The following is a 20,708-nucleotide window of genomic DNA, read 5'->3' on the forward strand; positions in this document are numbered from 1 at the left end:
AGGGCAGCAGACGGTGCAGAAGGACTGCATGCCATCCGCATCTCATGGCTGCTCGGCAGAAGATGGTACAGTACGACTGATAGCCATCCTCATCTCTTGCCTGCCTGGCAGAAGATGGTACAATATGACTGCTAGCAATCCTCATCTCTTGCCTGCCTGGCAGAAGATGGTACAATAGGACTGCTAGCAATCCGTATCACCTGCCTGCTCACCATAAGACGGTTCAATAGGACTGACTGCAGGACTAACGAGAATGATCTGGTCAAGTCACTCTAAATTTAGTCCCTGCGCCCATGTCTGCCCAGGCGCTCCCAGCCGACGTGGCCAGGAGCACCTTGGACATGACGAGGACGACTACCAATCGTATTGCACCGTCTGCTGCCACAAGGCAAGGGGTTGCTGCTACTGTGCAGCAAAGCCGAACCGCGTCTGCCAGCACCCAGGAGACATACGGTGACGGTTACCTGAGCGGGCTCCATGCTTGCCGTGGTCTGGCGTCTGCACAGGTAACTCAGGAAAAAAGGCGCAAAACAATTGTCTGCCCTTGCTTTCACGGAGGGAGGGAGGGAACGGGGGCCTGACGACATGTACCCAGAACCACCCGCGACAATGTTTTAGCCCCATCAGGCATTGGGATCTCAACCCAGAATTCCAATGGGCAGCGGAGACTGCGGGAACTGCGGGATAGCCACCCACAGTGCAACGCTCCGTAAGTCGACGCTAGCCTCGGGACTGTGGAAGCGCTCCGCCGAGTGAATGCACTTCATGCACTTAGAGCATTTTCTGTGGGGACACACACACTCGAATATATAAAACCGATTTATAAAAAAACGACTTCTATAAATTCGACCTTATTCCGTAGTGTAGACATACCCTGAGTGTTGTGTTAAGTAGTGGGGGAGCCTGAAGCTATATGGTGGAGCAGTTTGCGGGATGGCTGGCAGGGCAGAGCAGTTTGTCGGATGCCTGGAGCAGCTCATGGGGCAGCTGGCAGAGCGGAGCCCCATGGGGAGGTGGGGCCATCAGCTTTGGACCACGTAAGGAGCCCCTTAACTCTCCCTCCATCTCCACCCAGGTTGAGAGGTAAAACTCTGCAGATAAACTTTTGAACTCTGGGGCTGCCCTGACCAGGGACAGAGACTTTAGGGTCGTTGGACTTTTGGGATTTTGGGTTACTGGACTCAAGAACCAAAGGGAAAGGACACGCCCCAATTTGCTTGGGGTGGGTTTTTTGCTCATGGGTTGTGTTATGAATCCTGTCAGTGGTGTTCTCCCAACATAATGCCACATTGTTTCTCTCTGGTATTAAAAGGCTTTTTGCTACACTCAGACTCTGTGCTTGCGAGAGGGGAAGTATTGTCTCTTGGAGGCGCCCAGCGGGGGTGGTATATATTTGTCCCAGGTCACTGGGTGGGGGCTCGAGCCGGTTTGCATTGTGTTATTGGAATGGATCCCCTAGATATTGAACCCGGCCCTTGTTGCTGCCAACTCTGATGGGCAGAAGGGTTACACTGGCAACGCTGGAATCTTTGCAGTTGTCTCTTGGCCTTTGTTCTTCCTCTCTGCAGCGAAAAGCGATGGAGGAAACCACAAACTAGTCCTCCTGGCTTCCTGCCTCCTCCTCACGGCAGCAGCAGTTGACCTCCTAGTGCCTCGGTTCCCCTCAGCCGACGGGGATCATCTCTGAGCAGCCACGTGCCTTGGGTGGTCACCTCCATTTTCCTAGCTCTCTCTGCTATTTAGAGGGGCTTAATTGCTCCTTGAACTGAGCCTGAAGGCAGGTGCTTGCCACAGCCATCGGCTTTCATGAGGTCTGTGGCTGTCTTTGCACCCAAGAGTCACCTGTTAGCAGCCCTTAGCAACCTTCAGCATAACAATACGTAAATAGTGAATAGGGGGTACTCCAGAATATCGTTCGGGCAGGCAAGGCGTCACCAGGTGGTGCTGTTACACTTAGCCTGAGCAGGACCTTTTCTGATTGTGGAGCAAGTTTTGACTTGTGGGGAGATGTGCTGGGGTTTTGCTAGTTTTTTTGGAGGGGTGGGGGGGGGATTATGCAAGGTTTTTGTGTGGAGGGAAGTGTGCAAACAGCCGGTGTGTTTGCTGTGCCCTGCAGCCTCTGTCTGGAGTCAGTTCTGGAGGCAGAGTTGCTCCCTGAAGCACGGGTGTTTGTCAGAGACACATGAAAGCGGAGGAGACATGGTCAGAGCTGGTACACACGAACACACACGCATGCACGGACGTTCTTGGGCGATTGCATCTCTGGTCATGCTTTATTCAGAGGAGTTTGAAATGCACAGGGGGGCTCGGACCTTTTCTGGAATCTCCGGGGAGCTGGGAGCCAGGACTCCTGGGTTCTATCCCCAGCTCTGGGAGGTGAGTGGGGGCTAGTGGTTAGAGCCGGGAGGGGGAGGGCTGTGAGTCAGGAGTCTGGGGTTCTGTTCCCTCACAGGGATCTTTGAAAGCTGGGGGAGAAGCTGTGAGGGGATATTAATAATGCACAGCACTTTGCTCCAAACTCCAGCGGAATTAGCAGAGTCCCCTCCTGGCAGCATCAGACTCTGTCTCAAGCCGCTGCCTATCCAGGGATCCCAAAGACCTTTGCAAGGGAAGGTCACCATTGTTATCCCCCTTACAGAGAGGGGGAAACTGAGGCACAGCCGGGGGCAGGGAAGGGCAGAGCATGCCGGTTATACTGAGACACTAATGGCCTGTGGGGCAGCCAGTCACGCAGATGGGGCATCAGCAGAGGAATAGCCCCAGAAGGGCAGAGAGGAAAAGGGAGGCCCAGGGGACGATGCTGCCCAGGGTGAAGGGGTCCCAGGCCAGAGTCCGGGTGGCACTGCTGGGCTGCGCTTGGGGCGCCGGGCTGCACTGGACCTTGGTCAGTTTGTAGGTGAACACCCCCGATTCCAGCATCTTGATGCCACAGGCCGCCTGAGTAGCGCAGCCCCGGGCTGCAAACGGGATCGCGACTCCACCTGTGTGGGGAAACCAGAGTCGATCAGACACGGCTCAGCCTAAGCCCCTTCTGTGACGCCATGATCGGGCCCCGGTTGGTTCTCCAGGGACCTCGTCTCCAAACCTAAGCGGCCTCGGGGTAGCTCCCAACCCGGTTCATAAATTCTCAGGCCAGGAAGGACCCCTGTGATCAGCGAAGGTGGCATCCTGGGTAGCGTAGGCCACTGGACTTTAAAGCCAGGTTTTCCACACCTTGGATCATTCTCATGGCTCTTCTCTGACCCCCCCCCCACACACACACACCACCCCAACACACACACACACACACTGCAATTTACCACCATGTTCCCCGACACCAGCACTGGACACAGGATTCCAGCAGCGGTGCAACCAGTATCAAACATGGAGGTAAAATAAACCTTGGGGGGTTGGGGGAACCCCGCTTTTCTTCCTGCGCGATCCTCAAGATGCACCCACTCTTCTTTGCAAGAGGCCCTGGGCTCTGAATCGTTATCACTGGCCCAGCAAAGGGAGGTCCTGCACGCCACGTGACGGCATCTCTGCTATGGCAAAGGGGGCCATGCAGAGCCCCTGGCCTGGGGTACCTGGGTATGGGGGGCACTTGGACTAAGGGGGAGTTGCAGGGAGTCCCTGGGGCACAGGGGATTCTTAGGGGGTGCAGTGTGCTCATCCTACAGAGGCAATGAAGCGACTGACCCTCCAGGAAGATGTTTCACCTAGTCGGACAAGCTTGCGGTCTGTTTTTTTCATGCAGTATCTTTCTAGGGCAGCTGTGGTAGGCAGCAGGAGAAATTGCTCTCTGCATGAATCTCTGACTTCAAAAATATTCCCTGAGATCCTTTGGAGTTTGAACAGAGATTAAGGGGACAGCCTGCATGCTGTTTGCATCCACCTCTGTTCCAGGACTGGTGGAGACAGTGTAAACAAGCAAACTGCCCTAAGGAAATACTAGACTTTGCCCCACGGATTTCTCCTCCAGTGGAAAACTGACCTACAAGGCCACAGAATTCTGCTGCTGCTCAGCAAAGGGGGTAAAATAATTTTACCCCTTTTGACCAGAGCGGTTCACCAAAAATATGCAAAGGGACTCCAAGTCTTGCTGGAATGTGCAGGGGGGCTGGGAGCCAGGACTCCTGGGTTCTTTCCTTGGCTCTGGAGGGGAGTGGGGTCTAGTGATGAGAACAAGGGAGCAGGGAGCCAGGACTGTCCCTTGCTCTAGGTGGGGAATGGGATTTAGTGGTTAGAGCGGGGGCCTGGGAGCCAGGACATGTAGATTCTAACCCTAGCTCTGGGAAGGACGTGGGGTCTAGTGGTTAGAGAGGGCTGGGAGCCAGGACACCTGGGTTCTGTTCTTGGTTCTGGGAGGAAAGTGGGGCACAGTGAGTTAGAGTGGGGAGGGCTGGGAACCAGGAGACCTGGGTTCTTATCCCTGGCTCGCGTAGGGGAGTATAGTGATTAGAGTAGATGGGGCTGGGAGCCAGGACTCCTGGGTTCTCCCCCTGGCTCTGGGAAGGGTGCGGGGTCTAGTGGTTAGAGCAGGGGGAGCTGGGAGCCAGGACTCCTGGGTTCTCCCGCTGGCTCTGGGAAGGGTGCGGGCCCTAGTGGTTAGAGCAGGGGGGCCTGGGAGCCAGGACAGAGCCCGATGATGCAGCTTTTCCTTTCAACCGACGGCCTCTTTGGTTTCGGCTGTTGCTAAGCAAAGGGGCGTTCCCGGCTCCCCGGCTCAGCCGGCCTGGAAGAGCCCCAGGACCCGCCCCCCCCCCCGCCCCAACTCCCCGGGGTTTAACCCGCCCCGGAGCGGCGGAAGCTGCACCTTGCGCCAGCATCCCGACGACGTCAGCACATCGGTTGGCGCCTCCCGTGCAGTGCAGGGCCCCGTCGCTCTCGCAGCTCTCGAAGCCCGGGGCATAGCAGGCCGGGCACTGCAGCCCGTTGCGGATGCTGCTGATGGGCAGCCCTGAAAGGCAGCGGGAGAAAGAAGGTTTTGCTCCGGGAAGAAACCGTGGCCGGAGAACGTAGGATGGGCAGGACCCTCCCGGGCCATCCACCCGGCACATCGTCCCGCTCAGCCAGCCAGCTCCCCCACTCCTCCAGCGGGCAGCTGTCCCGCCACCCCTCTCCTCTGGCGGCTAGAAACATCCTGACTTCCAGCCTCGGTCGCTTCCCGGGCTGTGTGTTCCCACGCCCGCCTCCCCCACCAACTTCCATCGCTCTTGTCCCTCGGGGCTGCTTCCCTGCGTCGTGTCCTGGGGCACACGCCGGAGCAGTCAGGGCTGGCGTCTGCCTTGCTCCTTTCGAGAGACAAAACCCAGCAGCTCCCAGGGGCTTCAACCCGCCTCGCTGGAAGGACCCATCTTTCTCCGCTTGCAGGAGCTCTAGTCCGCTGGGGCCTGTCCAGCGACGGAGGCCGAGATGGGTGCTTCACCCAAAGGGATCGAAGAAAAGGGTTGGTAAGAAATGGACCTCGAACCAAAGCAGAGGCTGGTTGAGTCTGAGCCATTCAAAAGCGTCTTTTTAGGTCCGTTTCTTTGTCACCCTTCCTAACTCCAGTCCTGCTCCTTGTCCGCGTCGCCTAGGTCCTCTTGTTAAGAAACCAGTTTGACTTTTTCACCTAAATCCGAGGTTTGCAACCTCTTCATTTGCGGGCCCCTAAAGAATTCTGAACGGAGATGCGGACTCCTTTGGAAATCCCAGACATCGTCTGTGGCCCACCCCCACCCCCAGGCGTCCACGGACCACAGGTTGAAAACCACTGATCTCAGCCCACCTGGGGCTGCGTTTGAACAGAAGCGATGACGAACTGCCGGTACCGGGGCGAGCTGCTGGATCTCTTTAAAGGAGCAAACAAAGCGGATTGTGTCTCTGACTGGCTCGGAAAAGGTCCGGACGTTGCAGCACTGGGGAAATCCGGGACTGGGAGGCGTGGGTTGGGGTCACCTGTGCAAGCAGCAGCCACGGAGGGGAGGGGACCAGGAGCAGAGACACTTGAGGGACTGCAGGCTGCAGGCATCTGGGCGGACGTAGAGCATTTTAAGGCACCCATGGTTACAGGGCAGGCAGTGACCCCTTACTGGTCCATTTTGCACCCCAGAAGTCTCCCCCTGAGAGCAATCAGGTCTCCTCTCAGCCTGCATTATCCCAGGCTAAACAAACCAAGCTCTCTCTCTCATACGACCGGGTCCCCATGTCTCTGATCAGCCCAGAAGCCCTGCTCTGCACCTGGCCCACTTTGAATTCATCTGCCTTGAAGGTGGGGGACCACAGTATGCAAGGAAAGGTCTTACCAGGACAAAGGCATTAAAACTTCCCTCTCTCCCCTGGATATGTCTCATCCCCACTTGCTTCCCATGACAAATGACCTCCCCGCCAACCGCACGCTTGCCCCAGAGTCTTCAGAAATCTCCTGGCTTTTCCCCGAGGCCGGGAATAGTAGCCCCTCGGAGGTTTGGGGTTTGACCCAGGTGCTTCCCTGCGCCCGCAAATCCGACCCGCCGGCGGCGGTACGTACTGGAGGGCGTGGACTCGGCGTTGCAGTCGTCGGTCTTGCAAATTTCCGACTGGATCTCCACGGCCACCGTGGCCCCGAAGTAAAAAGCCAGGAAGCCCGTGAGGTTCTGGCGGGAGTTGGCGCAGGACTGGTACGTGCCCGAGTTCTCCGCACCTGTTGGAAAGGCAGGGAAGCGAGAAGGGGACGTCACGCGCCGGTTACACCGACGGAGCCACCGCTAGATATTGGCACGAGCAGATCCTCAGAGGCGGGTCTCCCACAGCCAGGTGAGGGCGCTAACCACCGGGCAACACAGCCAACTTCTCCCCATTCCGCTCGCCACCCCCAACAGTGCAGCTCCGAGAGCAGAGATTAGATGGGCCTGGGGGTCTCCCTTGTTTCTTTCCCAATGAGAAATGCCTGGCCTGACTTGGGATAGCACCTCTAGGGGAGAGATTGTCCCAGGCAGAGAGAGGGGCCTCCCGCCCAAGGCCCCGACCTAGGAGAGTCGGGTGCCCCAGCGGATTGGGCCCTGAACCCCAGCCTTTCCCTCTGTATTTTTTTCCTTGGCTCCTCACTCAGCAGGATGGCCACTGAGCCGTGGCTCGTTCCAGGATGCACCCCCCTCCCCTTGCCACCTTATAACCATCACCAGCCGTCTCTGTAGGAACGCAGGGCTGGAAGCAGTGGGGGGTCTGTCCCCTGGTGCCCTCCTTGCTAGGCTCAATTCCAGGGCCCAGACTGGCATTGCCCCTCCAAACCATGGGGAGGGTGGCATCATCCCACCGGGCGGGGCTGCCGTCCCTGGGCCATCATGCTGAGCGGGAAGGGCACTTCCCTTTGGCTGTCATATCGTCCCTGGGGACAAGAAACTGAGTGCCCAGGTCTGGGGGGCCCCTCGCTGCCGGGGCCCCCCCTGTGATCACCTGGCAAGTGCCCCATGCCACCGCTAGTTGGAAGGGACCTCGAGAGGGCATCCAGTCCAGCACCCGGCGCTGAGGGCAGACCAAGGCGACCGAGACCAGCCCTGGCGGGCGTTCGTCCAAGCTGGTCGGAAAACGTCCGCTGATGGGGACCCCACGACTGCCCTTGGGAGCCGATTCCAGCCCACCCACCCCCCTCTCTCCCTGCTGCCTTTCAGGGCTGGATTCCTCTGGCTGCATTCAGACACACGCCAGCTCGGAAGCCAACGCGCCCAAGCGCAGGGTTCCCGCCGCACGGGCGCGTCCCGCAGCCGCCGCGAGGGGACTCACCGAGCGTGTTGTGCTCTCGAACGATGATGCAGGCGTCCTGGGGCGGGGAGCAGGTCTGGGGGGCCGGGTGGCAGCTTTGTCCAGTTTTGCAATAGAAACAGGCCAGCGGCGTCCCTGAAAAGAGAGATGGGGTGGGAGGGGGCCGGGGGGGAGAAACTCATCTTTGTACCCAACCAACATCTGGCTTCCCAATTTTGGGGAGACTCTTATCCTTCCTGGGCCCTGTCCACGCTACAGCTGTTATAGCAGCACGGCTCCCGGTGCCGCGGCGTGGATGCTTCCTACCTTGGAAGAAGGGGCTGTGACAAAGTGGGCACGTTCCGCCACGTTTTTATGAAGCCGATGCGTGCCTCAGTTTCCCCCGGACTTGGCACTGCTACCCAGTGGCCCGGGGGAAAGGGCTGAGTGTGCAAAAGCCCTTGTAAGTGTGCAATAGCCCCGCTCACCTACAGCCACCCTAGCTCAAGGGGATGCTGTTCCATCCCAGGGCTGAGGAGCGGAGCAAACCACCAAGGGGCTGCGACGTCTTCTGCGTTCCCCCGATAATAACCTGCGAATGTTACCCCAACGGGTCCCGACGGCGGCGGAAAATTTCCCATCCCGGCTATTCGTGGATGGCAAATGGACCTTGGCAAAGGGCTGAATATTCTGACGTCATCCCCCGCTCCCCCGATTGCCTGGGGGCCCAGATGACCCAGCCGCCCCAGAAACCGAGGCCAGGGGCAGACAGGAAAGCAGAGGACGGAGCAGTTCTTACAAAACAGGGGTGCATCGACGTAGCTTTCACCATCATCGGCAGCCGTTTGCTTCGGGCCCCTTTCCCCGTGAGGTCTCCGTGCACCGGTCTCTTCACAGAGGCTCTGACCGGTGCCCACATGTGGCACCGTCTTGCCCCAGGAGCCGTGGGTCAGACCCAGCTCTGGCGCCGTCTCTAGGGCTTGCGGCTAAGTGACCCCTTCTGCTGTGTGTCACCTCTCGCCCCCCGGCCCTCCTGGAGTGCGCGGGGTCCGACTCATATAGCCTTCGGGCTCCGCCCACTGCCCGCAGCTTCGGCAGCGATTGGTGGTTGATCAGAGCCAGCTGGGCCTCACCTCCTCCTGATTGGCTGGGCTTGTTCCCCACCCTCAGCCCATTGGGTAGCGGGGGGCGTTATTTTGTCTTTGTTTTTCCCCGCCCACATGACAGTGCACTCTGCCACACCCCACCCACAGCCGAAACGCTGAACGGCCAGAAACGGAATTGATTTCGGGGGCCAAAAATGGTCGTATTCGAAGCCAGAAATGGCACCTGGTGCATCATGGGAGGTGAAATTCAGTTGTCTCCTGCTCCCATTCTCCTGCCTGGGCTACAGGTCTCATGATGCACCCAGCTCCCAGCCCCCCTGCCCTAACTACTAGACCCCATTCCTCTCCCAGAGCCAAAGAGAGAACCTAGGAGTCCTGGCTCCCAGCCCCCCTGCCCTAACCACTAGGCCCCACTCCCCTCCCAGAGCCAGAGAGAGAACCCAGGAATCCTGGCTCTCAGCCCCCCTGCCCTAACCACTAGACCCCATTCCCCTCTGAGACCTGAGAATAGAACCCAGGAGTCCGGCCCTGCCCTAACTACAAGACTCCATTCCCCTCCCAGAGCCAGAGAGAGAACCCAGGAGTCCTGGCTCCCAGCCCCCCTGCCCTAACCACTAGACCCCACTCCCCTCCCAGAGCCAGAGAGAGAACCCAGGAATCCTGGCTCTCAGCCCCCCTGCCCTAACCACTAGACCCCATTCCCCTCTGAGACCTGAGAATAGAACCCAGGAGTCCGGCCCTGCCCTAACTACAAGACTCCATTCCCCTCCCAGAGCCAGAGAGAGAACCCAGGAGTCCTGGCTCCTAGACCCCCTTCTCTAACCCACTAAACCCCATTCCTGTCCTACAGTGGGGCGGGGGGAGAACCCAGGAGTCCTGTCTCCCAACTGGCCCTTCTCTAACCACTAGACCCTACTTCCCACCCAGATCTAGGACTAGAACCCAGAAATCCTGGCCCCCTCTCTCCTTCCAGAGCTGGGGAGAGAACCCAGGAGTCCTGGCTCCCAGCCCGCCCGGCTCTAACCAATAGACCCACCTCCCCTCCTAGAAGGAGCACAAGGTCCCTGAACTACAGCTCCCACGAGGCACCGTGGCAGCTTTTCTGGATTGAAATTTTGTATGTTTCGATTTTCCACGGACAGCTTGAAATGTTTGCTGGGGGAACCCCCTTCCGCCCGCCCATTTTCCAACCGACCTGGGGTTCGGGGGTGTCTCATCCGCAGAACACAGGGAGCTCCGCTAGAGGGCTCACAGGCTCTTTAAAATGGGACCACCCCACTCCTGCATGCTACGGGGTGGCCCCCCACAGGCTGTCACCCCCACCGCCGGCGACTCACCCGTTCCGTTCTGAGCAGCCGCGGTCGCCTGGAGAGCGGCGAGGACACAGAAGGTGAGGAGCGCTTTCGTCATGACAGAGGAGAGCACGGGGTCGTGATCGGCGCTGAGCGGGGCCTGCAGGACAGCAAGGGCCGACAGGCCAGGTGGTTAGCGGGCAGGGGCCAGGGCTGGGAGCCAGGACTCCTGGGTTCTAGCCCCGTCTCAGCCACGGACCTGTTGCGTGGGAGCTAGGACCGATCAGGTCTCTGAGCCTCGGGGGTTTGAACCTGAGAGTTAGAATGTGGCCGGGACTAGAAAGAAAATGAAACGAGTTAAGTCCACTAGGAGATTTATCAGCATGGCCAGAGTGGGTCAGAGCAAAGATTCATCCAGCCCAGAGTCCTGTGTCTGGCCCTGGCCGGTGCCAGGTGCTTCAGAGGGAATGAACAGGGCAATTATCAAGTGATCCAGCCCCTGGTGTCCGGCCCCAGCTTCCGGCGTCGGAGGCTCAGGGACACCCAGGGCAGGGGGATGCGTCCCTGACCAGCTCCAGGAAGTGATCTCTTCTGAACCCAGTTATACTTCTGGGTTTCACAACATCCCCATGGGCACCATTTAGGGATGACAAGGGGGGCTTCCATCCCCCCACCCCCCGAGTTTCCTACCACAGCGGGGTGCAAACAGGAAAACGAACCGCTGCTCCAGGCTCTCACCGGAGGAAGCCGCAGCCCTTAGCTGAGTCTGAGTGGAGCTGTCTGCATGGCTCTGTCCGCCCCCACCCTGAGCAGAGCCCCCTCCGGCTGGGCGGCTGAGAGCCTGGCGCCCCTCAGTCCCGTCCCCCCGCCAGGCCCCGCAGCCAGCATCAGCGCTAGCAACCCGGCACCAGAGGGCACTCAAAGCCCTTCCTGCGGGGAAATAGCTCCTCGTTCCCCCGCTGGTGGGATGGGAGCCAGGGGAGGGCAAGTCCTGGCCAGCCTTGGCCCAGAGAAGGGACCTGGTGCGTGCTGATCTCCATGAGTCTCCCCCACAAAGCCAGGCCGTTTTATTTCCACTGTCACCGTCGGTGCTGCCCTGAGACGTTCAGTCTCTTATGATGGAAACCAGAGGATGTTATTGTCCATACCTCGGCATCTCCATCAGCAAATACAAATGGTTTCTTTCTTCAATTATTCTACGGACCCAGGGACTTTTTCACAGTTCCTGGCTGGCTCTTAATCGTACCAGATTGTTACAGCCTGGGAATAGATCTCTTCCTTAACTTCCTTAATATCTGAGTGCGCCCTAGATATGACATTGCTTAGAGGGCAAATTTTCTTGGTAACATTTAACACGTCTCGTGTCAGATTGTATTTTCATTATGGCACATTGAGAATCATCCAGTTGGGTCACTGGTACATACTCAGGATTCCTACAGTACATTATAAAACTGAACAGTTTCCAGAGGCTGCAACAGGCTTTTAGATCAGTCCTTTGTAAATACAAGTTCAATTTATGCATTCGTTTTTATGATTTGAGACTTTACACCTTGAGTTCCTTGAACTGGAGGGTGTTTCATTTGTGCTGGAGAATGCATTGTATAAATAGATTACAATGTTTAAGACTTTATTTCTAGTTACTGAGTAACTTAATAAGAAAAGAAAACACATCGACATTGTAAAAAGTGATGGACTTCAGAAAAGCAGGCTTTGACAACCTCAGGGAACTGATGGGCAGGATCCCCCGGGAGAATAACAGGAGGGGGAAAGGAGTCCAGGAGAGCTGGCTGTATTTTAAAGAATCCTTATTGAGGTTACAGGGACAAACCATCCCGATGTGTCGAAAGAATAGTTAATATGGCAGGCGACCAGCTTGGCTTAACAGTGAAATCCTTGCTGATCTTAAACACAAAAAAGTAGCTTACAAGAAGTGGAAGATTGGACAAATGACCAGGGAAGAATATAAAAATATTGCTCGGGCATGCAGGAGTGAAATCAGGAGGGCCAAATCACACCTGGAGTTGCAGCTAGCAAGGGATGCTAAGAGTAACAAGAGGGGTTTCTTCAGATATGTTAGCAACAAGAAGAAAGTCAAGGAAAGTGTGGGCCCCTTACTGAGTGAGGGAGGCAACCTAGTAACAGAGGATTACAGGTTGAGGTTACAGGGACAAACCATCCCGATGAGTCGAAAGAATAGTAAATATGGCAGGCGACCAGCTTGGCTTAACGGTGAAATCCTAGCGGATCTTAAACATAAAAAAGAAGCTTACAAGAAGTGGAAGGTTGGACATATGACCAGGGAAGAGTATAAAAATATTGCTCGGGCACGTAGGAATGATATCAGGAGGGCCAAATCGCACCTGGAGCTGCAGCTAGCCAGAGATGTCAAGAGTAACAAGAAGGGTTTCTTCAGGTATGTTGGCAACAAGAAGAAAGCCAAGGAATGTGTGGGCCCCTTACTGAATGAGGGAGGCAACCTAGTGACAGAGGATGTGGAAAAAGCTAATGTACTCAATGCTTTTTTTGCCTCTGTTTTCACTAACAAGGTCAGCTCCCAGACTGCTGCGCTGGGCATCACAAAATGGGGAAGAGATGGCCAGCCCTCTGTGGAGATAGAGGTGGTTAGGGACTATTTAGAAAAGCTGGACGTGCAGAAGTCCATGGGGCCAGACGAGTTGCATCCGAGAGTGCTGAAGGAATTGGCGGCTGTGATTGCAGAGCCATTGGCCATTATCTTTGAAAACTCGTGGCGAACAGGGGAAGTCCCGGATGACTGGAAAAAGGCTAGTGTAGTGCCAATCTTTAAAAAAGGGAAGAAGGAGGATCCTGGGAACTACAGGCCAGTCAGCCTCACCTCAGTCCCTGGAAAAATCATGGAGCAGGTCCTCAAAGAATCAATCCTGAAGCACTTGCATGAGAGGAAAGTGATCAGGAACAGCCAGTATGGATTCACCAAGGGAAGGTCATGCCTCACTAATCTAATTGCCTTTTATGATGAGATTACTGGTTCTGTGGATGAAGGGAAAGCAGTGGATGTATTGTTTCTTGACTTTAGCAAAGCTTTTGACACGGTCTCCCACAGTATTCTTGTCAGCAAGTTAAGGAAGTATGGGCTGGATGAATGCACTACAAGGTGGGTAGAAAGCTGGCTAGATTGTCGGGCTCAACGGGTAGTGATCAATGGCTCCATGTCTAGTTGGCAGCTGGTATCAAGTGGAGTACCCCAAGGGTCGGTCCTGGGGCCGGTTTTGTTCAATATCTTCATAAATGATCTGGAGGATGGTGTGGATTGCACTCTCAGCAAATTTGCGGATGATACTAAACTGGGAGGAGTGGTAGATACGCTGGAGGGGAGGGATAGGATACAGAAAGACCTAGACAAATTGGAGGATTGGACCAAAAGAAATCTGATGAGGTTCAATAAGGATAAGTGCAGGGTCCTGCACTTAGGACGGAAGAACCCAATGCACAGCTACAGACTAGGAACCGAATGGCTCGGCAGCAGTTCTGCGGAAAAGGACCTAGGGGTGACAGTGGACGAGAAGCTGGATATGACTCAGCAGTGTGCCCTTGTTGCCAAGAAGGCCAATGGCATTTTGGGATGTCTAAGTAGGGGCATAGCAAGCAGATCGAGGGACGTGATCGTTCCCCTCTATTCGACATTGGTGAGGCCTCATCTGGAGTACTGTGTCCAGTTTTGGGCCCCACACTTCAAGAAGGATGTGGATAAATTGGAGACAGTCCAGCGAAGGGCAACAAAAATGATTAGGGGACTGGAACACATGAGTTATGAGGAGAGGCTGAGGGAGCTGGGATTGTTTAGCCTGCAGAAGAGAAGAATGAGGGGGGATTTGATAGCTGCTTTCAACTACCTGAAAGGGGGTTCCAAAGAGGATGGCTCTAGACTGTTCTCAATGGTAGCAGATGACAGAACGAGGAGTAATGGTCTCAAGTTGCAGTGGGGAAGGTTTAGATTGGATATTAGGAAAAACTTTTTCACTAAGAGGGTGGTGAAACACTGGAATGCGTTACCTAGGGAGGTGGTAGAATCTCCTTCCTTAGAGGTTTTTAAGGTCAGGCTTGACAAAGCCCTGGCTGGGATGATTTAACTCGGAATTGGTCCTGCTTTGAGCAGGGGGTTGGACTAGATGACCTTCTGGGGTCCCTTCCAACCCTGATATTCTATGATTCTATGATTCTAGGATGTGGAAAAAGCTAATGTACTCAATGCTTTTTTTGACTCTGTCTTCACTAACAAGGTCAGCTCCCAGACTGCTGCACTGGGCAACACAGCATGGGGAGGAGGTGACCAGCCCTCTGTGGAGAAAGAAGTGGTTCGGGACTATTCAGAAAAGCTGGATGTGCACAAGTCCATGGGGCCGGATACGCTGCATCCGAGAGTGCTAAAGGAGTTGGCGGATGTGATTGCAGAGGCATTGGCCATTATCTTTGAAACCTCATGGTGATCGGGGGAGGTCCCAGACGACTGGAAAAAGGCTAATGTAGTGCCCATCTTTAAAAAAGGGAAGAAGGAGGATCCTGGGAACTACAGGCCAGTCAGCCTCACCTCAGTCCCTGGAAAAATCATGGAGCAGGTCCTCAAGGAATCAATTCTGAAGCACTTAGAGGAGAGGAAAGTGATCAGGAACAGTCAGCATGGATTCACCAAGGGCAAGTCATGCCTGACTAATCTAATTGCCTTCTCTGACGAGATAACTGGCTCTGTGGATGAGGGGAAAGCAGTGGACGTGTTGTTCCTTGATTTTAGCAAAGCTTTTGACTCTCCACAGTATTCTTGCCAGCAAGTTAAAGAAGTATGGGCTGGATGAATGGACGATAAGGTGCATAGAAAGTTGGCTAGATTGTCGGGCTTAACAGGTAGCGATCAATGGCTCCATGTCTAGTTGGCAGCCGGTATCAAGTGGAGTGCCCCAAGGGTCAGTCCTCGGGCCGGTTTTGTTCAATATCTTCATAAATGATCTGGAGGATGGTGTGGATTGCACCCTCAGCAAGTTTGCAGATGACACTAAACTGGGAGGAGAGGTAGATACGCTGGAGGGTAGGGATAGGATAAAGAGTGTGACAAAGTTTCTGCTCTACCTTGGTGGGTCTTGCGCTTATTGGCAGATTTGCTCGCCTTGGAGCTTCATGGCAGCCCTCAGCTTGGCCGTTTTTCTGAACCCACAGTCCAGGTCGACTCCTCCTGTGTCTGATCAGGAGTTGGGAGGATTTGGGGGGAACTCGGGCCCGCCCTCTACTCCGGGTTCCAGCCCAGGGCCATGTGGAATGCAGCTGTCTAGAGAGCCTCCTGGAACAGCCTTGTGACAGCTACAACTCCCTGGGCTACTTCCCCATGGCCTCCTGCCAACACCTTCTTTATCCTCACCACAGGACCTTCCTCCTGGTGTCTGATAATGCTTGTACACCTCAGTCCTCCAACTTTCCGCGTTCTCACTCTCAGCTCCTAGTGCCTCTTGCTCCCAGCTCCTCACACGCACACCACAAACAGAAGTGAGCTCCTTTTTAAAACCCAGGTGCCCTGATAAGCCTGCCTTAATTGATTCTAGCAGCTTCTTGATTGGCTGCAGGTGTTCTAATCAGTCTGTCTGTCTTAATTGTCTCCAGAAGGTTCCTGATTGTTCTGGAACCTTCCCTGTTACCTTACCCAGGGAAAAGGGACCTGCTTAGCCTGGGGCTAATATATCTGCCTTCTATTACTTTCCTGTAGCCTTCTGGCCCGACCCTGTCACAAGAGGGACCTAGACAAATTAGAGGATTGGGCCAAAAGAGATCTGATGAGGTTCAACAAGGACAAGTGCAGAGTCCTACACTTAGGACAGAAGAATCCCTTGCAGCGCTACAGACTAGGGACCGAATGGCTCGGCAGCAGTTCTGCAGAATAGGACTTAGGGGTTACAGTGGACAAGAAGCTGGATATGAGTCAAGAGTGTGCCCTTGTTGCCAAGAAGGCCAATGGCATTTTGGGCTGTATAAGTAGGGGCATTGCCAGCAGATCGAGGGACGTGATCATTCCCCTCTATTCGACATTGGTGAGGCCTCACCTGGAGTACTGTGTCCAGTTTTGGGACCCACACTACAAGAAGGATGTGGAAAAATTGGAGAGAGTCCAGCGGAGGGCAACAAAAATAATTAAGGGTCTGGGGCACATGATTTATGAGGAGAGGCTGAGGGAACTGGGATTGTTTAGTCTGCGGAAGAGAAGAATGAGGGGGGATTTGATAGCTGCTTTCAACTACCTGAAAAGGGGTTCCAAAGAGGATGGCTCTAGACTGTTCTCAGTGGTAGCAGATGACAGAACAAGGAGTAATGGTCTCAAGTTGCAGTGGGGGAGATTTAGGTTGGATATTTGGAAAAACGTTTTCACTAGGAGAGTGGTGAAACACTGGAATGCGTTACCTAGGGAGGTGGTGGAATCTTCTTCCTTTGAGGTTTTTAAAGTCAGGCTTGACACAGCCCTGGCTGGAATGATTTAGTTGGGGTTGGTCCTGCTTTGAGCAGGGCGTTGGACTAGAACCTCCTGACGTCCCTTCCAACCCTGAGATTCTATGATTCTATGATATTCTATGATAACATTTTTATCTACTGGAAATACACCTACAGGTTTCTTAGAGCTGATGGTAAGCCCGTGTTGGCCAATCTATTGTAAAATTTTCTTTCCAATTTTCACCTGAAAAGCTTTTTGTTCTTCCTTTTTTTTAAAGCTAGTGCCAAAACGAACTTCTCTAATTTATTAGTTATTCCACCTTTTAGAAGAATATTTGAGGGAAACTCAAGTACTTTAGACTCAACTTTTTCGTGAGAAATGAGATACACAAATTAAAAGGGCGTATATTTGCTTGCTTATAATTTTCCAAAAGGCAATATAAATTAAATTTTAAAAGTATGTGGGTGTTTTAAAGTGATTGGTGTCACGTGGTAAGGACAATGATACTGAGCAAATATGCTGCAAGGATTTTATTTGCCAGTTAAAGTTGTTAGTTTTTGTATTAAGGCTCCAAAGCTGATATAGCAAAGTAAATGCAAAGTAATGCATATCAGAAAACATAATCCCAACTACACATATAAAATAATGGGGTCTAAATTAGCTGTTACCGCCAAAGAAAGAGATCTGGGAGTCACTGTGGAGAGTTCTCTGAAAACATCCACCCAATGGGCAGCAACTGTCAAAAAAGCGAAGAGAATTTTGGGAATGACTAGGAAAGGGACCGATAACAGAACAGAAAATAACATCTTGGATCTATATAAATCCATGGGAAGCCCACATGTGGAATATCGTGTGCAGATCTGGTCAGCCCATCGCAAAAAAGAGCTATCGGAATTGGAAAAGGTACCAAAAAGGGCAACAAACATGATGAGGCGGATGGAACGGCTGCCGTATGAGGAGAGATTAGAAAGACAGGGACCGTTCAGCTTGGAGAGGAGACGACTGAGCGGGGATATGAGAGAGGACCGTAAAATGTTTTCGGAGATAGTGGCGATAGTGAATAAGGCAGTGTTATTTACTCCTTCTCATAACAGAAGAACTAGGGGTCACTCTGTGAAATTACTAAACAAAAGGAAGTATAACTTCACACAGCACCCAGTCAGCCTGTGGAACTCCTTGCCAGAGGACGTTGTGAAGGCCAAGACTAGAACAGGGTTCAAAAAATAACTAGATCAGTTCCTGGAGGATAGGTCCAGCCATGGCTATTAGCCAGGATGGGCAGGGATGCAACCCCTGCTCTGAGTGTCCCTAGCCTGTTTGCTAGAAGCTGGGAGTGGATGACGGGATGGGTCACTCGATGAACCCCTGTTCTGTTCATTCCCTCTGATGCACCTGGCATTGTCTTCTGGGAGTAGCCAGGATACTGGGCTAGATGGACCATTGGTCTGACCCAGTCTGGCCGTTATTATTGTCTTACGATCCCACAAGGCTTGAGGGTGGGAATATCTTGCTGTATTATCTCCTGATTGTTCTAAATTTACACAAAAATGTAAAATGGGGCTTTCACTGGGGTTTGTATCTCTATTTCTCTTCCTTCATATAGGAATTAGATACAGTGCGCCCGCCACCTGATTCTAAGTTATTATCTGCCAAAAAACTAGAGTTTTCAGCTGCCTACATGCTCCTGGAATGATGGTTCAAGGTTTCCCCCAATCTGAAGTGGTGCCCTGGCCCTGGCAGGGAGTGTCACAGGCTAGCTGTACACTGCGGGAAGTAGCACGTCCTTATGTTTCTTTGAAACCTGCTGCCTCGTCATTTCATCGGGTGACCCCTGTGTGATGAGAAGGAGTAAATAACACTTCCCTAGTCACTTTCTCGGCACCAGTCAGGATTTTACAGACCTCTCTCCCGTCCCCCCTTGGCCGTCTCTTTTCCAAGCTGAAAAGTCCCACTCTTATGAATCTCTCCTCAAAGGGCAGCCGTTCCATCCCCCTCATCATTTTTGTTGCCCTTCTCTGCACCTTTTCCAATTCCAATAGATCTTTTTGAGACGGGGTGACCGCATCCGCACGCAGTGTTCAAGATGTAGGCGTACCATGGGTTTAGATAGAGGCAACACGATATTTTCAGTCTCATTATCTGTCCCTGTCTTAATGATTCCCAGCGTTCTGTTCGCTTTTTTGGCTGCTGCTGCACATTGAGTGGATGTTTTCAGAGAACTATCCACACTGACTCCAACATCTCTTTCTTGAGTGGGACCATCTAATTTAGTCCCCATCACTGTATATGCAGAGTTGGGATTATGTTTTCCAATGTGCATCACTTTGCATTTATCAACCTTACATTTCCTCTGCCATTTTGTTGCCCAGTTTGGTGAGATCCCTCTGTAGCTCTTCGCACGCAGCTTTGGGCTTAACTCTCTTGAGTAATTTTGTATCATCTGCAAACTTGGTCACCTCACAGGGTTTTCCAGATCAGAGAATCATAGAAGATCAGGGCTGGAAGGGACCTCAGGAGGTTCTAGTCCAGGACCAGCCCCAACTAAATCATCCCAGCCAGGGCTTGGTCAAGCCTGACCTTAAAAACTTCTAAGGAAGGAGATTCCACCACCTCCCTAAGTAACGCATCAGTGTTTCACCACCCTCCTCGTGAAATAGTGTTTCCTAATATCCCACCTAGACCTCCCCTACTGCAACTTGAGACCATTACTCCTCATACTGTCATCAGCTACCACTGAGAACAGTTTAGATCCATCCTCTTTGGAACCCCCTTTCAGGTAGTTGAAGGCTGATATCAAATCCCCCCTCATTTTTCTCTTCCGCAGACTAAACAATCCCAGTTCCCTCAGCCTCTCCTCATAAGTCATGTGCTCCAGTCCCCTAATAATTTTTGTTGCCCTCTGCTGGACTCTTTCCAATTTTTCCACATCCTTTTTGTAGTGTGGGGCCCAAAACTGGACACAGTACTCCAGATGAGGCCTCACCAATGTCGAATAGAGGGGAACGATCACGTCCCTCGATCTGCTGGCAATGCCCCTACTTATACAGCCCAAAATGCTGTTAGCCTTCTTGGCAACAAGGGCACACTGCTGAGTCATATCCAGCTTCTCGTCCACTGTCACCCCTAGGTCCTTTTCTGCAGAACTGCTGCCTAGCCATTCGGTCCCTAGTCTGTAGCTGTGCATTGGATTCTTCCATCCTAAGTGCAGGACCCTGCACTTATCCTTATTGAACCTCATCAGATTTCTTTTGGCCCAATCCTCCAATTTGTCTAGGTCCCTCTGTATCCTATCCCTCCCCTCCAGGGTATCTACCTCTCCTTCCAGTTTAGTGTCCTCTGCAAACTTGCTGAGGTGCAATCCACACCATCCTCCAGATCATTTATGAAGATATTGAACAAAACCGGCCCGAGGACCGACCCTTGGGGCACTCCACTTGATACCGGCTGCCAGCTAGACATGGAGCCGATGATCATTCCCCATTGAACCTGACAATCTAGCCATGTAAGGCCATGTTGAGCAGAAACAATGGGACTCAGAACACCCACATTCTATTCCCGGCTCAGACACCCGCTTGAGTCATATCATTGCTCCATGCCTCGGTTTCCCCCATCTGTTAAGTAGGGAGACTGATCCTTCCTGAGTCTAGCTAGAGTGCAAGCATGGGGACTGCCTGTCATGACCCGCTTATGCAGCCGCTGATCTCGATCAGGGTCTGCACAGCGCCTTTTACAAAGGGGCCCTGATCTCGCCTGGGATCTGTGCAGCGCCCGGCACAACAGAGACAATAGCGGGGTCTGTGCACTGCCCGGAACAAGAGGAACCCTGATCTTCCACTGCAACATCTTTGGGGGATGGCCGCTCCCAGACGCCCATCGCTAACCCGAGCCACCGGCTGCTACCGCAGAATTAAGAATAATAAACGTACCTTTGGTGATCGTGAGCTTCAGCGGACCGCCGCGCGTCCCGCTCCGAAGTCTCAGTTACCAGCTGTGGCCACAGCCCTAACCTTACTTCCTTTCGAGCAGAAGCAAAGGCTCGTTCAGACAGAGAACGGAAGTGGCGAGAGAAAGAACACGCAGCAGCAAACCTCAGGATCCTGGTTACTGCTTGGTGCTGGCAGCGTAACTAAGGGAATCAAAATAATGACTGAAATGTGTGGGGAGCAGCTGATGCCCTGGGCAGCC

General features: G+C 53.6%; 1 protein-coding gene across 1 annotated transcript; it reads right to left on the reverse strand.

The window, feature by feature from the left end:
• Nucleotides 1-2,245: 2,245 nt before the first annotated feature.
• On the reverse strand, nucleotides 2,246-20,563 carry LOC140902606 (phospholipase A2 inhibitor and Ly6/PLAUR domain-containing protein). The gene is made up of 6 exons (XM_073322862.2): nucleotides 20,450-20,563; nucleotides 10,124-10,238; nucleotides 7,723-7,836; nucleotides 6,491-6,643; nucleotides 4,796-4,939; nucleotides 2,246-2,981 (listed from the first exon to the last, which is right to left on the reverse strand). Exons 2-6 carry the CDS (start codon nucleotides 10,194-10,196, stop codon nucleotides 2,743-2,745), a joined length of 723 nt encoding a protein of 240 aa, XP_073178963.1. The 5' UTR covers nucleotides 10,197-10,238; nucleotides 20,450-20,563; the 3' UTR covers nucleotides 2,246-2,742.
• Between the last annotated feature and the right edge of the window lie 145 nt (nucleotides 20,564-20,708).

The sequence above is a fragment of the Lepidochelys kempii genome, chromosome 24 (assembly GCF_965140285.1).
Source record: "Lepidochelys kempii isolate rLepKem1 chromosome 24, rLepKem1.hap1, whole genome shotgun sequence".
NCBI classification, from domain to species: Eukaryota; Metazoa; Chordata; order Testudines; family Cheloniidae; genus Lepidochelys; species Lepidochelys kempii.

Coding starts and splice junctions, on each gene's coding strand:
- LOC140902606 (XM_073322862.2), bottom strand. CDS start 10,196: ATGACGAAAGCGCTCCTCACCTTCTGTGTCCTCGCCGCTCTCCAGGCG. Junction 6,644..7,722: donor TCGAGAGCACAACACGCTCG/GTGAGTCCCCTC, acceptor CCTTTCCAACAG/GTGCGGAGAACTCGGGCACG. Junction 4,940..6,490: donor CGCCGAGTCCACGCCCTCCA/GTACGTACCGCC, acceptor GCTGCCTTTCAG/GGCTGCCCATCAGCAGCATC.